This window comes from Condylura cristata, unplaced genomic scaffold (assembly GCF_000260355.1).
Source record: "Condylura cristata isolate star-nosed mole 26May11 unplaced genomic scaffold, ConCri1.0 scaffold00027, whole genome shotgun sequence".
In the NCBI taxonomy this organism is placed as follows: domain Eukaryota; kingdom Metazoa; phylum Chordata; class Mammalia; order Eulipotyphla; family Talpidae; genus Condylura; species Condylura cristata.
Window position 1 is genome coordinate 19,331,624 of NW_004567128.1, and position 24,770 is coordinate 19,356,393.

A 24,770-nucleotide genomic window follows, 5' to 3' on the forward strand; every position below is an offset into this window, starting at 1 on the left:
TAGTACTTTAAAAAAAAAAGTGTAAAAATATGGTGCCAAAATGTTGGGTAGAGTCTGAAACTGGATACTAATTGCTAAAAGTTTAGATAAATTATTGATGTTATAGGAATTACCTTTATATTTTAATTCTGGTAGCTTGTTAAACATAAAACATTTATGAAGAGCATCATATGTGTGGCTACTTCCTCTATTTAATATTCTTTTTGTGATTTATTGTACTTGGAGTCATATCAGAGGAAAATGCAGTTATTTTAAGTTAATCAAAATGTTTGGTCTATTAAATGACCTTATGAAAGCGAAGCAAATGTATGTAAATGAAATACCCCTTCAAAAGGATATGCAATTTTATAAAAATAATAAGAGTGCACAGATGGCACAGTCTTAATTATCTGTTCAAGGAAAATAGCTTTAGGTATTTTCCAGCATCCTCTGTTTTCTTTGAATACCTTGTTGTCTTCATTCTATTTCAAATTTGTCTTTTGTATTCCACTCATTCTTTATAAGATTATTGTGCTATGCCAGGGCATTATTATTATTAATAAGGAGGAATTTCCAAAAACTTAGGGAAAGGATAATAATGTTTATTGTACTTTTATTTTCATTTCTCCATAATTGAGGCTTTTTGATGGGCTTCCTATGAGAAGGTATTTTGTAGAGATCAAACTCTGTATAGTGTAATAATGTATTTATTTATTTTTTTAAGTGTTTTTTTTTTTAATTTATTTGTGCATACAGAACTGGGGTACAGGCCAGAGGCTCAGGGGTGGTGAAAGGCTTCACCAGAGACAGAGTGGGGAGCAGAACAGGCAGATCGATGAAGTACACTGCTGAGGGGAGCAGCGGGCTGGTCAGGAGAGGTCTGCCAAGCCATGTGGTCACCTCCGGGGCAGGCGGGAATTGAACTCATGTGGAAGTAGCTTTAGCTTCTTAGTGCTGTGCTTTAACCCGCTGCACCACCAGGGAGGGCCGTAATAATCTATTTAAAGCATATGTTGTAAATAAACATATTGTGAAGCATATTTGAAAAACAATTTTATAATTAACACTTTATGATTATCATTTTTAATAGTGTGTTCTCTTTTTAAAAATGACCCACGTCTTCCACATTGATTAAATTCAGTCTTTTTCCTGAGAAAATTCATCCAAGTAACAAGAGTTTCTGAACAGGATAGTCCCTTGATTTCTTTGCATTGTGGTAGAAGCATTAGGTTAAATGGAAATTATGCAGGGGCAATATCTACATGGGAGACATGCCCTTTTTATTCAGTATAATGACTTTGCAACCATTCACAAATGATGATTACCATTTTTATTACAATTATTTTCTAACATTGTTTTTATGTACAGTAATTGCTCACTTAATGTTGTCCATAAGTTCTTAGACACTGACTTTAAGTTAAATGACATGTAGCAAAGCTAGGTCCTCAAATAACCTTGTTTCATTGAACCATACTTCATTATAATGTTAATGAGAATAGAACAATCCCAGCTAAGGTTCAGTGAAACTGCCTTTTCTGAGTACCTGCTATGTGCATGTATATGTGTATGTATATGTATATACACACACACACACACACATATATCTCATACTCTGAGATTCTCTGAAATCTTTTTTGATAAATATTGTGTCTGTGTGTAAGGACTGGGATGTGGTACTCACATGATCAGCTCAGGTATTCTAGTTACCAACCACGACTACTCACATAGCTTATGCTTTACCAGAGCAGTTCTTGATCTTAATCTCCCACCACCTGGCTTAAACTACTGCAAAAAATTCACTGACTACTCTTCTGAACCCCTTTTGCTCAATTTACCATTAAATAAGCACATCACTCCCATATTTAAAAAAAAAAACATTCACTTTTCTCCCATCATTCTCTTTTTTTATTTTTTATTATTTTTTATTTTTATTTTTTAAAGATTTATTTATTTATTCATACAGAACTGGGGTATAGGCCAGAGATGCGGAGGGTGAGAGGATTTACCAGAGACAGAGTGGGGAGCAGAACAGGCAGATCGACGAAGTACACTGCTGAGGGGAGCAGCAAGTGGGTCAGGAGAGGTCTGCCGTGCCATGTGGATCTCGCCATGTGGATATCCTCCGGGCAGGCTGGAATCGAACTCATGAGGAAGTAGCTTAAGCTTCTTTGTGCTGTGCTTTCACCTGCTGTGCCACCAGGGAGGGCCCTTCTCCCATCATTCTTACATATGCTAAATTCTCGCCATGCCCTGCATGCTCCCGCCTACTTTATAATCTCCTGAGAAGTTCTTCCCACTCCCTTTGTTCAACCCACTTCAAGTTCTACCGCAAACAGCTCAAGCTTTTTTTCTACCACGGAAAATTCTCACATGCTGCTCTGATACTGAGAAGATGATTTCTCCATCTCCATATCCAGCTCACTCTTACTTGCCCTGTCATATTGGCCAGACAGAAAGCTGTGAGTTTGGAAACCAGAAGGAAGGTTTGAAGGCTGCTACATCATTTACTGTGTGGACGCCAGGTTCATCTTATCTTTTGAGTGGAAATGTCTGCATCCTGAAGAGAGATTGGTGGCTCACCTCTTCATGTGCCTGTGTACTTCCTCACAGGGCAGAGAACTACAGGAATTGCTCTGTGGAGAATGACACCCCATCCTCTCCAGTGCCTCTTCTCAACCATGAACCTTCTGCACTGGATCCTTAGGGAAACCGAAAGCAACATTTTTTTTTTTTATGAAATTCATTTACACACACACACACACACACACATATACACACACACATATATATATTACACCACCATTCATTTTTTAACAATGTTTTTTGTTCCCTCAGGTGTAGTCACCATAGAATTTCCTCTCCCAGTTCACCCATGCACCATCACCACAGTCCCCTAGCACAGTAATACTTTTTAAACGAGTTGTGTCACTGGCTGTTCATTGGCAATTCTTTCCTCTCAGTCATAGCTCCTTGAGGAAAAGAGCTGAAATTTTCAGGAAATTAGTTAATATTCATTGATGGCTAAAGAAATGGAATATATAAGGAAAATATTGTTTTCAATGTATATTTGGACACTGGCTACAGAAACAATTATTTGTGAACTTAGCAATAGCTAGAAGTTTGAGGCAAAATCTTCAGGTTCATGAAAACCTTCAGAAAATGAAAGATAATTGAAAATAGGAGATGTTTTAAGATGATTCTGTGACCACCATTACATATTGTAAAATTTTATAAAAGGTAAATAGATACTTGTTTTTTTTCAAACTTTGCTTTCAAAAAGGACAGTTTTTTTCTCCTATATTGAAAACATTGTTACAGGAGTCCCAAGGACTTCTGACTTGTAACTTTGAAAGTACAATGTGTTCTATAGGAATATTACTTCTATTTATTTAGATACTTGTTTTAGAAACATGCAGATATTCTCAATGGTATGAGCTATATTTTTCATGAGATCAATTTTAGTCAACCTATGATAGGAACTTAACAAAAGGCATGTTTCTTACTTGGTAGTATGAGTTTTCAAATAAAATATGGACACTAATAGACTAGCTGTATGGCATAAAGCTGAATGGCAATTTCTCATGTGCTGGTCCAACCTAATTCTATGCTTCATTTTTAGGTGCTTATATAAATGTATTTGAGTTACAGGAAGCAGGTTATGTATAGTTTGCAAAATATAAGGTTCCTACTTGCTTCATCCCAGTCCTCTAGCTGATACTCGTTATCTCTATTTTGCACTAGTGGATCTTCTTATAATTGGAATTAGGACATCCATAATGCAGATCCCCACAGGGAGTTCTATTCTTCCGAAACTAAATTTAGCTTCTCATTTCCTATCTTCATTTTGACACAACCATTCCCATAAAGGCTTCAATAATTAAGCAGAAACAGATGCAGATCTCAACTACATACAGTATTTGCTTTTAAAAAATATTATGTTATTTGAATGCAGTAGAAATTTCATCTCCCATTAAACACTCTAAAATTTTTAAATGTTGTTTTTCTGTATGGATTATGGCTTCTCTGGAACAACTTTATATCCTATTTCCAGGACAAATAGACACAGTATATGTAGACACTTTGGTTTTGCTACAGAAAAAATGTTACTGATAGCAACAACAACTGCTGCTTTTGTCAGCAGGATGAAAATCATTTATTCACAAGGTCAAAGATTTCTTTTCATGTGTGCAAAAAGAAAAGAGATCTGAGAGGATGTAGGTCAGTCAGTTATTAATATGGTTTGCTGAGAATCACTAAATGCGATCTGTACCAGTTATAGCCTAGCTATTTTCAGGGTTCTGCAGAAGTTAAAATTAACTGTTACCGAAAGGTGAGCTGATTTCTTTTGGTATTGCTTAGAGAAAGGTGACCATCAGTTTTGTGAATCCAACCAGAAACAAACTTCAAAATTGGCTCAGATGTGAGTCAGGGCAAATTGTGGTTTATTGACGGTGCTTCTATGATACTTATGCAACAAACTTCATAGGTTGACACTTGGGTTCCTTATATGTAAATGGAGAGTAAATATAATACATATTTGTGCTTCTCTTCTACATGCCACTCCTGGATCTAAGATTTTTTCACATATACCTAACAAGGGAAGTTTCACATATAACTTCCTTTTGGTAACGTTAAAGAAAATGTGGTTAATCATATTATCTACAATATCCAAGACTAAAACTTGAAGAACTCCCTTTTATCAAACTATACCAGAAGGTGAAAATCCTTCCCTAATAGATTAGGATGCTGTTTTATATTACTTAAACTTAATTCAAATCTTTCTTTACAAATTACATGTCTATAGGTTTTATTAATTCATCATAGAGAGTGCATTATATTTGTTTTTTATAGCAAATAATTAATTTTCATTTGGCTGGTTTTTGCTTTGTAAATTTGCTTTGTAAATTTTAAAGGTTTAGGAGAGTGGAAATTGTCTTCACTTTTTTTTTTTATTTTACAACCGTTTATTTTTACATCATTTTGTACATTTTTCTTTCCCATCTCAATTGTAATCCCCGCGGGGTCTTCACTTATTTTTTATTCTCATTTATGTATTTACCTTTTAACAAGATTATATTAAATACTGTTATTTACCTGAACGTACTAGATATTATTAACACAAAGCTAAATAACATATATCCATTCCCTTCTCTAAATATCTGTTCATGATTAGTATTGCATAAAATTGATATTTGATACATACTAATTTTAATTAAAATTCATTTTTTTTATTTTCCTAGATCATCCAATAAAACGTGAATTTGAATATGAGGTTCAATTTGAATCTGAAGAAATGAAGTCTAAAATGGAATCTTGTGTGACTTTATATTTTATGCAAAAATCTTACTGTATTGAAACTAGAAAGATAACATTGGTCTTCAGTTTGATATTTTCACCAAGGAAACCATTAAGGTAAACCTTTTAACACCCTCCCTTTAAACATTATTACACTTTTAGACTAATTATTGTATTAAATACTTTTTATTCCTATCGCCATCATTCTACATTTTGGTATCATACTACTTTTTTGATGCTGCTGAGGTAGATATTTTGGGTTAGATTATTTTTAGCCACAAAGTACATCAAATAATTAGACATCTAAGATACCCTTCATAAATTATTTCCCTACCTATGTCATTAGAGTGTAATACTAACAAAAGAGATCTGTTGAATTAATAAAAGAGAAAATGATGTTTCTTAATTCTGTTTCTCAGAGCCTAGTTTCAATGATGACCGTGAGCCTCACCTATGTTGTTTTGCAATTTCTCTCATTTTGACCACCCCAAACCATAATATTGTTCATCCTGTTGTAAGTTTTGAGAGGATAATATTGTAATTTTAGAATAGTGAGCTTTGAATATCCTCTGGGAAACCTCATCTAGTGTCACTGTATTTATTTCTTAGACAACTAATACTTAGCACCTGCAGATACTGTATGCAAGGTCTCACTTCAAATATGTTTTATATTTTAATGTGAGATCTGATCAGAACCATAATATACACAGAGTACAAAATATAGCCTGGCCAAAAAAAAAAAAATGTAACATATTAGTTGTGCTCTTCTATAGTTTAACTGTGTATGTGATATAACTATGCATGAATTAAAAGTTGCTTTGACTGTGTTGTCTAGTAATTAAAAGATACCAGGATTATCATCGGGAAACAATAATAAAAATAAAGGTACAATAAAGGTACACTATAGATACTTGACATTATCCTCTATTTTATTTCATTTTTATATCTGTCTGTGTATATTTTTAGTATATTTGGTATTTAAGTATGTGTTATATTAATTTGGTGACATGGAAATTACCAGCAACAACCACAGTAGGAATGTGTAACCATTGGTGAGTCTGAAAAGAAACAATGAGAATTTATATTCACTCAAAATTTTGTGGGTTTAGAGCTTCTTGGTTAATCCTTGAGAAAGTTATTTAGGACAATCTGTATGCATGATTCATAAATATCCATGAGTGTTGTGTGATGTTTTGATGTAATAACTCTATTTTGTGTTTATTTGTATGTATTCATTCACTTTCTCCATTCCTCCTCTATTAATTTGAAATGGTTTACTACAAGGCACACAATTAAATGTGGATAACCAGAAGTTCTAAATTATGAAAAAGAAGAAAATAATTGTCCCCTAACCGTGCTTTACATAGATAATTGAAATAACTATTCCATTCAGTTCTCTTTCTACTTGATATGTTAAAAAGGATAAACTATGTTTTGGTGAAAGGAAAATAATAACATTATGTCATAACAACAAATACAAAGTAATTTTTCACACTCATCCTTTCACATAATAACGCTGTACATAAAAACAGTCAAGGTCCTAAGTAGTGTTTCAAAAGAAAAAAAAAAAGTTATTATTCCCAAAGGCCTTGACTTTTTCCTTTAGTAAAAATAAGCCTCGTATAAAAACAAGATATCAGGAGTAGTTAATAGTGATATGATTTAATTTGATAACTTCTAACTTAACATAAATCTAACCATTTAAAAAATAGAAAAAATATAGATATCATTTTCCTTAGAAAATCTTTAGAAATAATTTTCTTAGTTCAGTTTTACTCCTGGAACTTTTCACCAGTTAAAGAGACATATGGGATGAAAACCTAGCATCTTATTTCACAGAGGAAAAATAAACCAGAGTTCATGGGAGAGAAAAATATTTGGCATGAGCACTTAATATTGAGGAGTTCAGTGTTTCTCTAATACAGAGAACAGAAGAGAAAGTAAGATCTGAGAATTGCACCTGGACCTATCTGAACAGTCATAAAAGTGACATGAGCCTACAAATTTGTGGTTTATGCTAGAAACAATAGGGAATGACTAAAAGATTAATGCTTGTGAAAATGATTTAGAGCAACTTGTGTACATGAGTCATAAAATTAAGTACTGTATACATATGTATATATTCATTTACTTCACTGTTCTTTGCTTCAAAGAATCTGGGATGGTCTAATAATCGAAAGGTAGGTTCAGAGTTAAATAAATAAAATACAGCAAAGCTTGAAAAATCTAGAAGTTGTCTTTTTGAGAGAGAGCAATAGTAGCAATAGGAAGACCAGTTATTAAAACAGAACTCTGGAAATAGTGCTCAGAAGAACACAGTTTCATTTACTAAGACAGGAGAATGTGAATGAAATACCAGTATAGGGTTTACATTTTGGAATAATTTAAATTTATTTTAGTCATTGGTTAAGTTACACTGAATAATATTCCACTATTTCAATGCACTATACTTTCTTGCTACCAGTTCCCTCCTAAAGGTATATTTGTAAATTTTTGGCATGTGTCCTATGCATAAATAATATGGCAATGAATATCCTCATACACACCATTTCTCAGTATGTAGAGGTGTATTTCTGGGGGAAATTACGAACAGTAGAATTGCAGTTTTCAAATTTGGTGAGATTTTGCCCAGTCACTCGCTAAATAATAGAGTAGTTTTATAATCTCAAGAAGGTGAGAATCCCCAAAACTGTTCTGATAGTTTTAAGAAGAAAGATTATAATTTCTTTGTCTAGTCCTGACATAGGATATTGCAGCCACTCCATGTATTTCCACCCTAAGCAAGAGAACAGGTAGCCAACCATTCCTCAATCTCTGTTGCCTCGTCCTTCCCCTCTTCTTCATGATCCATGTTTATAAAGACTATCTCCACTGTCTTCATTAATTCAACTGCCACTGAATTCTATATTATCATATAGGGTGTTTGTGGTCTTTGTCAATTGCAATTCATTTTTAGTTTGAAATCAATCATATGGATGGACCTTTGTAAGTGTTCACAGAGAATATAAATTTTCGAAATTAAAAAAGAATTGAAAATACTTTTTGATAGTATTTAATTTTGAACAGGAGACCCCCTCCCACATGCAGTTGAACACTTGTGTCCATTTACCAATGTTTACATAGATTCTCAGATATAATTTTCTATGATGGCCAAAGAAAATCTACAGTCAGTTTGCATGTATTATTGTTTCTTAGTAAATAACCTGGAGAATAGATTAAATGCCCAACAAAATATAAACTGTAACCTAAAAAATTATTCCTAAAATGTAATTAACAGTCATCTGTATTTTTAAGAATTAAAAATCTTGGCCATTTTTGCTGAAATTACAAGGTTTACTTACATTTCATCTTAGATGTGGATCTGTTATATTCTTTGAACTTGCTTTCTTGTAGTATCTTTTATAATCTCTTTTTCTATTCAAGGACTCAAATTACATTGAAATTAGAATGCATAACAGATGGGATCTGGATGTTTCCCATAATGTTGGTTGCTACTGAGCCTGATGTGGATGATGTCATCGATATTGAAGGGGTTGGTTTATTTAAGGAATCTATTATTGACTTCAGGATGACAAGTCAGACAAGGTAATATTTACATTTCTCCTTCTAACTTACTTCACCTAACATCAACCTTTCTGGGTATATCCATGGTGCTTGAAATGTCATGAGTTTATATTTTTTGATTGTTGAATAGTATTATGTATATATTTAGGGGGCACTTAGGTTTCCTTATCTTAGCTATTGTAACTAGTACTGCTAGAAACATGAGCATGCAGGTTTTCTTTCAAATTAGGTTTTGTACTTTTTAGGTAGATACCTGCAAGTGGGATTGCTGGGTCATATAGCAGATCCATTTTAAGTCTTGAGCAACCTGTACACAATTTCCCATAGGGATTGAACCAGTCTACATTCTCACCAGCAGTGTGTGGAGGTTCTGGAAGTTTCATATAATGTTGGTTGCTACTTAGTCTGAGCCTTCTCTTCACACCCTCACCAGCATTTGGTGTTTCTGGTCTTTTTTTAACATGGGCCATTCTCACTGGTGTGAGGTGTTATCTCACAGTGCTTTTATTTGCATTCCTTCATGATAAGTGTTGATGAACATTTTTTTCACGTGTCTGTTGGCCATCTGTATGTTTTCGTTGTAGAAAAACCTACTTAGCTCCTTTTTCCATTATTAATTTGTTTTATTTTTGTTGAGTTGTATGAGTTCTTTGTTCATCTTTGATACCAGCCCCTTGTCAGATGTATGGTACTCAAATACTTTTTTCCCATTTAGTGTGGTGTCTCTTCTTGTTAGGTATAGTCTGTTCACTATGCAGACTTTTCAGTTTGATGTAGTTCGAATTGTTTGTATTTGCTTTCTTTTTTCCTTGCTGCTGGGGGCAATTCTGTAAAGTCATTATTCCTTTAAATATGTTTACAGTTCTTTTTTCCTTCTCTCTCTGGTATTCCTGTTATGTGTATGTTACACCTTTTATAATGTCCCATAGTTCTTGGCTTCTGTTCTGTGGTTGTTGTTTTTTTTTTTTTTTTCAGTCCTGTCTCTTTGCTTTCAGTTTTCTATGATTCTGTTGATAAACCCTCCAGTCCAGAGAATCTTCCTCATCTTTGTCCAATCTAGTAATGAGTCCATCAAAGACAGTGTTTGTATTTTTTTTTATCTCAAGCCTTTCTTTTTTATCCTTTTCTAAGATTTCCCCATCTCTGTTTACATCAACCATCTATTTTGCATGCTGTCTACTTTATCCATTAAAGTCCATTAGAGCTAATAGCATATTAGTCATAGTTGTTTTAATTTCATTCTAATAATTCTGACATCCCTACCATGTCTGTTACTGGTGGTTGTTCTGTTTCTTCAAAAAAGATTTTTTTGTCTTTTGGTAATAAATGGCTTGATAGCTGAACTGTATAAAGTAGGCTAATTTAAGTAGGCCTTTAGTGACACCATCGTGTGATTGGGCTCCCCTAGAATTTTTAACTCTCAGACTTATCTGCATCAATCCTACAGCAGTTCATAAGTTACAGTCCAGGTTTTCCCTGTGACAGTTTCTTCTCATGCAACTCTTCTCCAGTTATCCATGCCTCTCTGGATTTACCTTTCTTTCTTTTGAATCTTGAGGTTAGTGTTTCTTTCTGTGTCTTCCCCTCTCTTAAGGATCTAAGAAGGTGTGTTGATTTTCAGTCTGTTTAACTTTTTACTTGTTACTGGTGATTTCAAGTGCCTTGCATGAGGAACCAGAATCCAGAATTTCAATTTTTAATCTTTTGAATGTGATTTATACCATTTATATTTGAAGTTCCGTAGTTTTCATGAGTAGAACCTCAAAGTCTTTTATATTCATTTGGCCATCTTTTAGAATGTGGAAATGGTTAGTTTTATTTGTCCAGATTTACAGTGCTTTGGGGAGAAGATCTGTTAACCTTGTGCAGTCAATTGGAAGTGAATACTGTGTAATATACTTTAAATATCCTGTGGTTGCATGCAAATGCACCCTGAAATTTATATTTCAATTGTTGACTAGAATAAGATGGTAATTACTCTGGTTTTCTTCACTATGCAGTTCCTGCTCCTCCTCTACTCCTTAGTTCTGCCTTCATGAAGGGAACAGGAAGGGCTTCTTGTGATCACAGTGAGCACATCCCCTCCTTAAGCTGCCCGAAACTTGAGAAGCAAAATATGAGAAGCAGGCACTTAGCTGACTGGTTTTCTTCATTGCTGAACCTAATGACATGCCTGCCTGTGTTTTATGATGCCTCGTGCTGGTCCCCGTGCTTACTGAAGAAATTAACTTGATAGAGGAATTGTGCATGCGTGGATGTATTCTATCTATGAGTTCAAGCTGAATGATGGACAATTAAATGTATAATGACCTGTTCTACTTGAAACACATTTGATATAATTGAGTTTTACTTAACATTCTTATATCTTTGGTAGTGTCTTCCATGGATATTTCAAGTTATTAGATATTCTATTTATGTTTGAATTGATTTGAGACATTCAGAAACTTTTTTATAGCTACTGAAATAATTTCCATTGATTTTTATCATACATATAAATTTTCCCAAATGCAATACTGTCCAAAAATTTGGAAATAAGCTCCCCAAATTATATTTCTCAGGTTCATCCAGTGTTGTTACCACGTTCTGCTCTTAATTCTATCTTTTTTTAAAGATTTATGTATTTAAGCATACAGAACTGGGGTACAAGCCAGAGGTGCAGGAACATTGAGAGGATTCACCAGAGACAGACTGGGGAGCAGAACAGATAGAACTACTGAAATATACTGCTAAGTGGAGCAGTGGGCGAGACAGCAGAGGTCTGCTGTGCCATGTGGGTCAGCTTCCTGGCCAGGGATCAAACTCACACTGAAGCAGCTGCATCTAGCTTCGTAGTGCTATACCTTAACCTGTTGCGCCACCAGGGAGGGCCCACTACTCTTAATTTTCTTAATACTCATACTTTGTCTCACTAATACCACCCTAGTTCAGATCATTTTCCATTAGAGTCTCTACTTAACATTCCTTTTCATTATAATCCATTTTATACATCACAGTAAATTCAATCCTCTTAAAACATTGACTTACCTCGTGAGGAACATTTGACAGTTTCCAGTTACTTGTCCAAGGTGGCATCTAAATCATGCATGTTGGTCATGGTCCCAGGCTGCTCAGACCTTCCAGATTTCCCCTCTATGTCTAAAACAAAATTTCTAGTTCGGTCTTAGGGAGGGAAAAAAGTCACTATATTCAGTATCTTTCTTACCCCTCACCAATCTTCATTTTCCTTCTGCTTCTAAAATGCCCTTCTCATTCCCAGCTTTCTACATTATATTCATTGTTCTTTTCACCACAATATAATTTTACTTTACTGGTCAAACCTTTAACTCCTGTAGCACTATGTGAACCAATAATTGTTTTCCTTTTAATGCATGTGATTTATATTCCCTCTCAGGTTACATGTATCTCTATATACATGCCCATTCCTTACAGCAGTGCCTATAGGTGCTTTTTTCTTCCATGCTATTTCTCAGTGTTTTGTATTTCTAGTTCTGGACTTTGTTCAGAATCAGTTCCTCATAGTGATTCAACCTCAGAAAAATAACTTAAAATCACTTATTTTAGTCATTGAACAAAATTTCCAAATATAAATACTGTTAGGCCGAGATAATGTATGTGTTCTCTTAGAAAAATGACAATTGTTTTGTGTAAGAGAACAAAATGACACTCTGCCTTAATATAAAAATATAAGCCCAGTATGAAACTCAGACTATGGTCATTTACTTTGGAGGATTATAAGATTTTAAATGTGTTTGTCTTCTGTAAATGCTTCAATCAAAGTTAACAGTCAATAAATATTAATTTGGTTGTAAAATTGTGTGCTACAGCAAAAATGAAGGTAGGGCTTTATACATCTTTAGGGACTAAGTATATGAAACGTTGGTGTCTTATTTTGATTATATTTTGCTGTATAGAAAGTGAGTTCCACTTGGGATCATGTTTATTCATCTTTACAAGCACACTACTTAGGTGCTCAATAAGTTATCAACCAACAGGCATTTTGAAATGTATCTTGAAGGTTAAGTTGTCATTTGCAAGGCAAATTAGGGAAGGGAGTGAAGAAGTTCCAGGTAGAAAATAGAGTGTGTGCAGAGTTCCAGGAGATGGGACAGTAGATTCTATCAAAAGATCTAATAGTAGTTAGAATTGCTGGCATTTAGAGTACCATGGCAGGCTGGGCGCAGGTGAGGCCAGAGGGCAGTCATTATGTTCTTAACTAGAGAGCCATATGGCTCCTAGAATCTATGATTCTATTCATTTATCATTTTTGAAGGGCAGAGCAGAATGAGTGGTAACCATTGCTGATGAGTCAGTTTAATAGCTATTGTAGAGTTTCTTTGTTCTGTTTCTATGTAATTAACAATTAGAGTGCTTTGAAAACATAAGATTTCAGCACAAACTTGCATTTGATAAAATGTTTTCTACATTATAGGATTCGGAAAATATTGATTAGTGAATAAATGAATAAATTCATGAAATTAAAATAAAGAGAAACATCTTGAGGATTAACCTAATCAGTTATTCAGAAACCACAAATTAGAAAATTAAATATTGAGTAAATATATAGAATTTTAATTTTCTGTTCTATGTCACTTCGATGTTGTTATCAATGCTTACACAAACATATATGTACATACACATAATTTTATTCTTCATAGTTGAAAATTTTAAATGACCATTTAAAACACAGGGAAAGTTGTCATTGAATGTCATATTTCTAGACATTGCAAAGCTTCATGGCAAAATGCATGGGTGATCAACATTCAGAATGTGAGCTTTCGGGAGAAAGCTAAAAAAGAAGCATTTTATTTGACAGGAATGTAATTTGCTGATGGGAGATTGATGGGCATACAGAACCTTAATGTGCCCTTATCAGATGTAATTGTTGGATTTCTTTAAGAAAAAAAGGTAGAGGGCCAAGATGTAACATTCTCAGCTCTTGAGTCAAAAAATGTCTTTTACCTGTTTCATAAGTAATCCAAAGTTACTAATATTTACTTTCAGCAAAGGAAACAAATACTGCTTTACATTAAAGTAGAAACTTTGTTAATACTTTAAAAATTACTTTGAATAGGTTTTTGGTGTAAACAAGACTTTAACCCACAATATTTAACTTTAAAATAATGGATAACATTTAGAGAATATTTAATGCATATATATATGATACTATTAATAAGTTATTGTTGTGGTCATAAGACTCTTTTGTAAAAACTCATAAAGAGAACGATAGTCCGGGCCCTCCTTGGTGGCGCAGCGGGCTAAAGCACTGCACTGAGAAGCTAAGGCCACTTCCCCATGAGTTCGATTCCCGCCTGCCCCGGAGGTGACCACACGGCGTGGCAGACCTCTCCTGACCCGCCTGCTGCTTCCCTCAGCAGTGTACTTCATCGATCTGCCTGTTCTGCTCCCCACTCTGTCTCTGGTGAAGCCTCTCACCGCCCCTGAGCCTCTGGCCTGTACCCCAGTTCTGTATGAATAAATAAATAAATCTTTAAACAAAATTTAAAAAAAAGGATAGTAGATTATACTTACCCATTTCATTGCTTTTCCTTCCTGTTGCATTTACATTTCTTTTTTTAAAGATTATTTATTTATTTATGCATACAAGATCTGGGATACAGGCCAGAGGTGCAGGGGGAGAGTGGGAGGATTCACCAGAGACAAGAGTGGGGAGCTGAACAGGCAGATCTACTGAAATACACTGCTGAGGGGAGCAGTGGGCAGATGAGGAGAGATCTGCTGTGCCATGTGAGCCACCACCCTGGCCAGGGATCAAACTCATGGTGTAGTGGCTGTGGACAGCTTCATAATGCTGTGCTTTAACTCATTGCACTGCCAGGGAGGGCCCTACATTTCCTTTTTAAGAGAACTTACTTCAGTTATACTTTAAGTTTAGGTCAGCTGGTGATAGACACTTTACTTTCTTTAATCTGAAACTCCCTTCACTACTCAAGGATAGTTTTGCTATACAACTTACTGTTCAAATTTCTTTTCTTTCACCAGTTCAACAATTTTGTTCCACTACATTCTGGCCTGCTTGGTTTCTGCAGAGAGATGTACTGTTACTTGAATTTGTTGTTCCTCTATATGTAATATTCCATTTCTCACCAGTGTCTTTCAAAATGTTTTCTTGGATTTAGTTTTCAAAAGTTTCATTACGATGAGTCTAATCATGCACTGTCTATTGTTGCCATTGAGTAGGATGGGGATTAGCATTGTCCTGTTCAGTGCCGGAAATATAAGGGATGCTTACTAAGTATGGTCTGAAGGGATGGAACTCTCCAAGAACTTCGGTTCCCATGAAAATAAATAACAATGATCATTGAATATAGATTTGTCTTGAATGCCTTTAGGGATAAAACAGAAGCTTGGAGTGTGTCTTAGTTTTCTGGGGAATACTAGCATATTTAATTATTTTGCTCTTAATACTGAGAAATCTTATTAAATCCTTGCAAAAAAAATTCTTAAAGTTCAGCTAGTTCTTTAAGGAAATATCAGTTTTTACCTTTATTTACTTCATAAAGCCGTTACATCAATGTATTTGAAGTCTTTTCAAAGTAAATTGTTTATTATAATAACAGACTTTAATGGTTAATCAGCTTCAAATAAACATACTTATGGACATGATTAGAGGTTTTCTCTTTTCATACCTTTATTGATTATCTGTATAGCTTTCTCAGCTTGGTCAATTTTAAAGTATTCCCTGTGTAACTGGAAGTGCAGAAATAAAGGTATATTTATTGGCAGGCAGGAATTTTTAATATCATACTTGTTTATTCAACGAGAGCTCCCTATTTTCCTTCACCCAGTTTTATATGTGCATCTAGTTTTATATTGGCCTGCTTTGCTTATAACCTTTCCTACTGCGGTTATGTGCGAGATATCCACAACGCATTTTATATATAGGTAAAAGCTGAAGAGATATAGTCTACCTAAAATACAAATTAAAGTGATTTTATAACCTATGTAAGACTTTAATGAGTAAAATTATCTTTATTCTTTCTTAGCTGTAAAAAGTAGCATCATTAGGTTTCAGGAACCCTGAGTCATTATATTCTGTCCCTCTTGTCTTTGCTAATTAATTATTTTGTAACATTATCCTGTTTTTAATTTAATGAAAACATAAGAACTAAATCCTTTGAATTCAAAATAAGGCAAATTCTACCCTTCATTGCCTCACTTGTGATTGCTTTTGACAGATAAAATTATATGATTCAATCATCAGTTATAAGAGATTACAATAAAAACAAGTCTAAAAATTTGGAGGCTACTCAAGAAAGAAAACACTTAATAAAGATGTAAAATGAAGTGTATGAGTTTTCTGGAAGAGTATCTCATGATTATCTCTGTCTAGATTGGAAAATAAATTATTGTAATAGTTTACTTTGTCTCTAAACCTAATTGGAAACTCTGCCTGCATTTAGTTAGTTGGAAACATAGTCCCAGACCAGGACCTGAGTTTACTGTCAAAACAAAAAAAAAAAAAAAGAAAGAAAGAAAAAAAGAACAGAGGCATGTAACATCATGTTTTACTCAGATGCCAGTATGGTTCACTCTCCCAGTGTGCTGGACAATGTCTTAGTTTGTATAGACTGATGATAATACTACTAATATTAGTGTTTTATAGATATGCTAAACCTGATACTTTCTATGATGAAAGGTAAAATTGTGTCTATGACTTGGCCTTCTCAAGGTACTAATGATTCCCCTACATATATTAATTCTTGATTCCCATGCATGTTCTCTCAATCTAATTCCAATGGGCTTGGAATATGCCTTCATATTTTCAGTGGGCCTTTGCAAAAAGATAAGACACATACAATTCCTTTAGTCTGTCTATTTTTTTTTATTTTCCCTGTGTACCCTGATGTTTTAATATCTCTGAGGTAATTTTTATGGGTATTGCCAGCAAATGTAGTACATATGATTCATCTCTAACATGATAAGGCCTATTACTTTATGCCCTGGTATATTTTTAAAATTATACAAGAAAAGCAATTGTAGCAATATATTTACACAGAAGTAAAAGAGAAACAATCATTCTGTTTCATTATAATCACCATTTTCTGAGTTCACTTTTAATTCATACCATAAATATTCTTTTAGGTGTTTTGTTTAAAATTTGAAGCAGCTAGCATTTTCATTGTATCATTGTATTTCTACTAGCATTAAGTCCAAAGAGAACCTCAAAAAAAATAGGAAATATGTCTCATTAGATTTCAGTAAATATTTTCCTAATGGACATTTGTTTTTATCAGAAAATCTGGGCTATGTATATATATATATATCAGATGCATTACAAATATGAAGTAAAATTTGGTTCTTTTGTTCTTAAATGGAATAAATAATTTTAAATTTCTGAGAAATTTGGCATATGGGTGAATTGGTGGTGGGAAGTCTATTGCAATTATAACTGAGATGAAATATGTACAAAATGAAGAATGATCTAAATATATATATATATATTATATATATATATATATATATATATATATAATACATATATAAAATTTTTAAATTACTGAGAAATTTAAAAAACTTTGCTTCTGAGGTTGGAATATAACACACAACTTTATTTTTACACAGAAAGGCATTTTTTAAAGATTCAACAGAAAATAGTTATCCCCACTAAGTATATATGATATATAGTTTTCAGGTGCATTTTCAGTACATTTTAGTAACTTGGGTTCCCTCATGAGGATTCAGGCTCATGTTTGCCCTATCTGTAGTCATGCAAAGCCTTGATGTGTCTAGGTAATCAACATGGTTAACTGTACTGATTAGTGGTGTCTATATAGAGTCTCTAAATAATGTGTGCCTCAAGCAGTTGGTTTTGTTCATGGTGACAGGTTTTCCCCAGTGTGGATTCCATGAGATCTACTCAGAACCCTGTTCCTTTGTATGTGATGAGTCTTTTTTTCTCTTAAAGTTTCAAAATTAAGTTTTGATTATACATCTCATTGTGTCCTTCTTTAGTTTCATCCTATTTGGAATCTGTTGAACATCGTGAGTCTTTCTGAGCATTTCATTCCAAAGATTTGTGGAGTTTTCTTCCTTGTTTTAAGAAGTTTTCTGTCCCTATCTGTCTCTTCTTCTTAGGCTCTCATAATGCATATGTTGGTCTAGTTGATCATGTTACATAAGTCTTTCAGATTTTCTTCATCTGGTTTTTCACTTTTCTTTTTGCTCCTATAACTGGATAGTTTCAAATGACTTGTCTTCAAGATCCCCATTATATCTTCTGCTTGATTAGATCTGCTCTTGTACCCCTCTAGTAAATTTTAACTGCAGTTATTACATTCTTCTACTCCAAAATTAGTTGTTTGTGTTTTTTTGTATTTTCTGTCCCTTTTTTGAAGTTTTCATTTTGTTCATGTATTGCTCTCTGGATATCATTGGCAGTTATTTTTAATAACATGTCAGATAATACCTATGTTTATTTATGGTATATTTCTAGAGATTTCTATTTTAAGTAGGTAATTTTTATTGGTGTTTGTCATTAGTTTGTGTTTGTATCTACACATTTGGAAAAAAAAAAAAAGCCAGTTCTCCCAGTCTATGGACTTGCTTCATACAGGGAAGATCTTCACCAGTCATTGTGGTAGAGCTTCTTGGAGCCTCTAAAATCTTTTCTGTAGATATGAATCTGAACTTGTGTGTGTAGATTACTAATTAAATTTGCCAGTTTCTGTTGTTTTTTTTTTTTTCAGAAGTTCATCATCAAATGGATCTCTTGCTCCCTCTGATGTCTATTTTTGTACTGTGGGCACTCTGAAGCAGCAATACACTGCCCACATCTTTTTCTTTTTTCTTCAGAGTACTCTAGGAATCTAGAGTTAGCCTATTTCTATCAGTTACCTGAAATAGGCTAGACAGAAACCAGAATCTTGACCAAACCACTCTGCATTTAGGTAGAGGCTTCTAAGTATATCAGGTTTTTTTTTTTCTGCTTGATTTTTTATTTTTTAAAGATTTATTTATTTTTGCATACAGAACTGGGGGAACAGGCCAGAGGTGCAGGGGCGGTGAGAGGATTCACCAGAGACAGAGTGGGGAGTAGAACAGGCAGATCAACAAAGTGCACTGCTGAGGGGAGCAGCAGGCTGGTCAGGAGAGGTCTGCCATGCCATGTGGATCACCTGTGGGGCAGGGCTCATATTCATGCTGATGTGGTTTTAGCTTCTTAGTTCTGTGCTTTAACCTGCTGCACCACCAGGGAGGGCCCTTTTCTGCTTTATTATGGGACCTCTTGAAAGGTATTCTCAGATGCTCAAGTATATTTAGAATATGTCAGGTCCCATCAATACTTCAAGTAATCAAGACAGAAGTCAGTCTGTAAGTTAGCTCTCCACTCCCTAAAATCCAAATGTTGGATGTCTTGTCCATTGTTTCCTTCTGGAGGAAGAAATGGGAATTGGAGTGTTCTTATAATGGTGTAGTGCTATGTAGGGGGCAGAGATTATGGTAAGAGCATGACTCAAACTTTCCTATTAACTTCGGTGCAGCTGATTTTGTGCTCACCCGGTGAGCAGAAGTTTCTGAATTTCTCCCTATGGGAATCTATCTATATATTTCTTATCTATAGTATTTCTTGAAGGAAGAAAGGAAACCTGAATCTTTTTATTTTACCATCTTGCTGACATCACTCCTTTGTATATTCTATTTTATACATATTTCATGTATTGAATCATATTTCACTGCCTAGAACTGGTAATTAAATGTTTTAAAACAGCAATCATAATGTTTAAAAACAACAATCATAATGATGATTATACTAATATTGATTAATCCTTATAGGTCACTACTCACATATAAGGCACCAATGTAGTGACTTTAATGGGATCAGTAACATCATTTAACACATAGAAAAACTGAAGTTACAAAAAGGCTAAGTACTTTTTCTGAAGTCTTACTCCTAGGTACAGCTGGGCTCTTAATCCAGACTATACATATTCATAGTCCACTTACACAAATCCTCTGCCCTGATATTCAATACACGTTTGCTCAATGGATCAGTGGGCCCAACCAGAATCTTCTCCTTTGTGTTTCAAAGTTGGATATGTTCTAGGAAACTACATTTTACCTCCTACCTGTGTCTTCCCTGTGAATTTGTATTTTAAATTCCTCTTTTACAAACTTGCATGTACAGTGCTGTCTTCCACCAAGAATTTCCTCAACTGCTTTCCGTCTTTATTTCAAATGTAATCAGCCTTGACATGAAAATGGCCACTTGAATCTCAGATGTCATTGAGTCCACTTCAGATCAAAGTAACTCATCTTCAGGCCCAAGAATGTTTAATGAGCCTGTGAAGTAGTTTCCTCTCACTTAGTGAAGCGAGCGAAGAGCGAGCAAATATCACATTGGCATAGTAGTAAAAACATAGGTTTTATGATAGCTGTTATGGTAGGGCATTTTAGATATGGATTTACTTATAAATGATTGAATTTTCATTTGGGGTATTGAGTCTTTCCAATTTTTATAGGGACAGTATTTTATTCTTTGTACAGTATAAATATGTGATTGAAAAAAATCTTTCTGATTCCATTTTGTCACCCTGGGAAGAATGATGCTCTCCTTCATTTAAAGAAAAATATCTCCTCACTTTCATTCTGTAAGCATTCCATGAAGTAACACGTATTAGACTCACAGCTGCATAGTAGCATTAATGTTTAACTGTGGCTCTACACAGCAGGATGTAAACTCTATCCATCAACTTCTCACCTAGAGATAGGGTAATGAGAAAATCTAATGCTTAATATTTTTATTTTTGTTCCAGAGAAACTGAGCCATTCACTGCATACTTCCTACCTGGCAGTGATCCTGAGTTTTTTGTAAAACCTCGAGCTGGAGAACTTCTTCCTTATGAGTCAGATGGAACTCTCATCACGGTGGGTTTTAAACCCCGAATGTACAGTAAAAAATACAAAGCAACATTAGCAATACAGGTGAGTCTTTTAAAACTAAAGACAAGGACATTTGTTGTCACTAAAGGCATTAAATGAATAAGAATGAAAAGATGTCACCCAATGATTATAGACTAACAACATTGTTTTGCAAAATTCCACATATTTCAAGTGTTCTTTCTTAATTTCCTTTTATTTAGTAAAGAGCTTTTTAATACAAACTGTACCAAAAATGTTACCATCAGTAGTAGAAAATAAGAAATTAATTCCCTTCCATATTAAAAAAATATATAGAAGAGGCAACTAATGACTGCAAAGTGAGTTGCATATTCAGATTTTGGCACACTTGATATTTGTATATTTTATAATAAACTATTTGGGAACTTTAGGTCATCTGAGATGGATATGTTGGAAACTTCAAATAAGGCATAAGGTACTGTCAAAATGCTGAATTCTAAAATGAGGAAAATTAAATAGAAGTTAATTTATTTTGAATTTAAATAAAAGCATCAATATGCAGTTAATATAAGAGTCTGTTAATGTGATTATTGTTATCAAAGGTTAAGGCAAATACAATTTTTAAAATGTATCCAATAATCAAAATTTCTCCAAAAAGTGTCACACATTAATTCTACTAAGAACTTCTAAGCTAAAGACAGCTTTCAAATTATTTCTGAAAAGGTATCTATTCCTGTTGCTTCCAGGCACAAAGGACATGTTTTCGTGTTTCAAGACATAGGTAGCTACTGATGCCAAAATCATTTTAGTGTAGTTCCTACATATCTGTGGTTTTTCTTTCTGGGATTAGTTACCCATAATCAGCTGCAGTCTGAAAATATTACATAGAGTAAAATGTTTTGAAAAGGGGAGAGACCACCTTTGCATAAATTTTATTACTGCACATGATTACAGTTGCATTTTATTATTAGCTATAGTTGTTAATCTGTTACTATGACCAATTTATAAATTAAACTTTACCATAGGTATACATGTGCAAGGGAATAAAAACAGTGTATACTTAGGGTTTGGTACTGTCTGAGGTATCAGGCATCCACAGTAGAACTTGAAATAGATTACCATAGATGGGGGCGTGGATTTAGAATCTGATATACTAGAATTCTCAGTCAGACCCTAGTTAGGAGGGCCATGGACACCTATTTCAGCATTATTTGAATCTTACTTGCAATGCATATAATAACAGAGCATAGTGTCTTTATAGGTAATTATTTTCAAAGGATCTTGGAAATATGCTGTGCAAAGGGAGAGGCCCCTATGTGTAGTTTCCCTTTGTAGCCATTAGGCTTGGAATGGGCATGTATTCCCTTTCATGTAGCTCATCTGTGTGTGCCTATGAAGTGTGTCACTTTTATACTGAGAAATGCACAATCACCAAATTGTCGCTTTGTTTTCCAAATTCAACATCCTTGTATGAAGAAAATTTTATTTAAGCTAGTTGTCGTATAGTTCTAGTTTTGTTCTGCTTTTTACTCCTTTGGTTCTGCATACATAATCATATGGACACTGAATAGAAGGGTCAGTTATGAAAATACAGCCATTCCAGAGGTGCAAGGAATTCCTGCACTTTGATAATTAATTTCCTATACATTCTTTGATAGATATTACTCTAAATATGAAACCCCAATTACTGCTGTATTTACTTGGGCTGGTCATACCTAAATGAGTGTTCTGAACCTGCATGTTGTAAATCTTACTGTGAGGAACAGGAGGAACGGGCCTAGATAAATGTAGGTAGCTCAGGAAATTCTGCAAAAGAAATGTGGTTTAAGTATGACCATTAAAGACAGAAAATGCTACACTGCCTAATTCAATATTGTCATCCAATAGATATATGCAGAAAAAGGATTTTTATAGGTCCTTGAATAAGTCATACTAACTTGGATTTAATTATAATTGCCATTGATGATTTACAACAAGTTCAGTAACTAAAAAGCAAAGTTGATATGTGTATGTAAGTCAGTTCTATGGCCACAAGTCAATTCTCATGTATAAATTTATTTTGTAGGGTATTGTCATAGTTGTAATTCATGCTGGGCAACAATTTCATGAGAACTACATGATTGTTTCCCTTACACCACATGGGTGCTTTGTTCACTCACAGGAGAGACCTCCAACTGGGAGAGATTTTTGTAGTAAATGGTTCTTAATTCATAAAACCAGTTGCTATTCTGGATTTATTTTTCATGTTAATCATGTGTTATTTATTAGTGCAGCTTCAATTTTGTACCTTTTTCCTACCTCACATGGAGAAGTGAGAAGGTGTTAATTTGATAAACATTTTCCTACATTGTCTCAGTCTCTGAATATTTCACATAAAATCTCCCTCTCTCTCTATTTCAAGACTGAAGATATGTACTGGTTGTATGAAATCAATGGGCTACCTCAAGTTACCACGCCACCAGTAAATGTAAAAGCCAAAGTCAATACTACGAACAAGATGATGTCAGATGGCAAGCCAGTTCGCCGCAATTTTGTTCGTGAAAATACTAAAGTCATCAGGACAGGGGTGTCCTCTACCATCAAAGGTGCTCCTTTGATGTTGAAAAATAAATAAAAAATAGTTTTCTCCCAAATATTTTTTGGTTTTAAGTAGAAGTGATCATATTTGCGGGGTTGTTATTTCATCTTTTGAAATATTTCTGAGGATTGTTTCGATTATTATAAGCCTTCTATGTTTTGTTTTTTAATGCTAACTAAGTATATTTTCTGAATATGTTATACCTAATTTCTGAGTTATGTGGGTGTGTTAAGTTAGACTGATTCCAAGTGTCGGGATTGGTTAGTTTTAAGCACAGGAGAGTATCTGTAGTAAAACTGAAAAATTAGTTTGGTAACAATACTATTTCAAATACTGATGTTGCTATTAAAGTTTAATTTCTCAAATGGATGTTTGAGTCTTTAAAATATTAATGATAAAATTAACATATAAGATATAAGGATTCACTGGGTTTTCTATCTGTTATTTTCAGTAGTGTGTGCTATTTACTAAGTAATAAAAATCCCATGCCACAAGTGTATACAGTCTCCTGGTCCTAAAATATACCTATATTTCAGAATGATCCAGGAGAAAGTTTATTACCTCAAAGTAAAAGAGGAGATATTAATTGGTACTTGTCATTGAGGAGACATATAATATTAACCAGCCAGTGCAAAATCATAAATGTGTAGAGGTTTGAACCTATAACCCTTAAAACAAAGACAATGATATAAACCAACTTAACCTCAATGACCATCATTGGAAGGGGAAATAAAACAGAGGGACTTTCTCTTCACTTCTTAACAATCACGCACTGATTAGATAGTTTAGGTTAACATCTCTTTACTTTCAGCGTTGGAAAAGTGCTGTTTCATGTCCTTTTTGCCTTTGGTATATTCTAGCAAGTTCATTGTCATTCTAATTGTTTTTTCCTTCCAGGGAAGGTATCATTTTCCTGTAGCTCTTTCAAGATTTGGCCTTTGTTTTCACTTTTCAAAAGTTTGACTGATGTGTGTTGGTATAAATGTCTTTGGACTTCCACTACTTGGAATGTTACCAACTCTTTAAATCTGCAGATATATGTCTTTGATCAATTTTGGTAGTTTTCCTCCATTCTTTCTTCAAGTACATTTTCAACCCTACCCTGATGACAGGAATATTAGAGTTGTGTTTTAGTCTCACAGATCCCTGAAGCTGTTAATGATTCTACTTTTCTTTGTTATTCAAATTAGATTTTTTTCTCACAGTACATTAATCCTTTTTTCTGTCCTCTGCCCTGTGTTGTTGGGTTTATCCAAGGTGATTTTTTTTTTATTTCAGGTATTGTGCTTTGCAGTTCTAAAATTTCATTTTTATTCTTCCTCATGTCATCCATTTCTTTGCTGAGACATTCTTTTTCTTTGCTGATTCTATTGTTTCAAACATGCTCATAACCACTTGTGGAAATGAGGGTAAGTCCACAACTTTTTTATGGTGCTTGCCTGGAATAGAGAAGTTTTTGTCAAAGTTTCTGTGTGATAGGGCCATTTCTTTGTCC

General features: G+C 34.1%; 1 protein-coding gene across 1 annotated transcript in view; it reads left to right on the top strand.

Annotated features, from left to right (window-relative positions):
- CFAP47 (cilia and flagella associated protein 47) overlaps nt 1-23,311 on the top strand; it is a 283,608-nt gene extending 260,297 nt beyond the window's left edge. Inside the window, exons 59-62 of the mRNA XM_012730250.1 lie at nt 5,220-5,391; nt 8,698-8,859; nt 20,613-20,781; nt 23,099-23,311. Coding sequence (XP_012585704.1) covers nt 5,220-5,391; nt 8,698-8,859; nt 20,613-20,781; nt 23,099-23,311 — 716 coding nt within the window. The remainder of the gene's footprint in view (nt 1-5,219; nt 5,392-8,697; nt 8,860-20,612; nt 20,782-23,098) is intronic.
- Nucleotides 23,312-24,770: the final 1,459 nt, after the last annotated feature.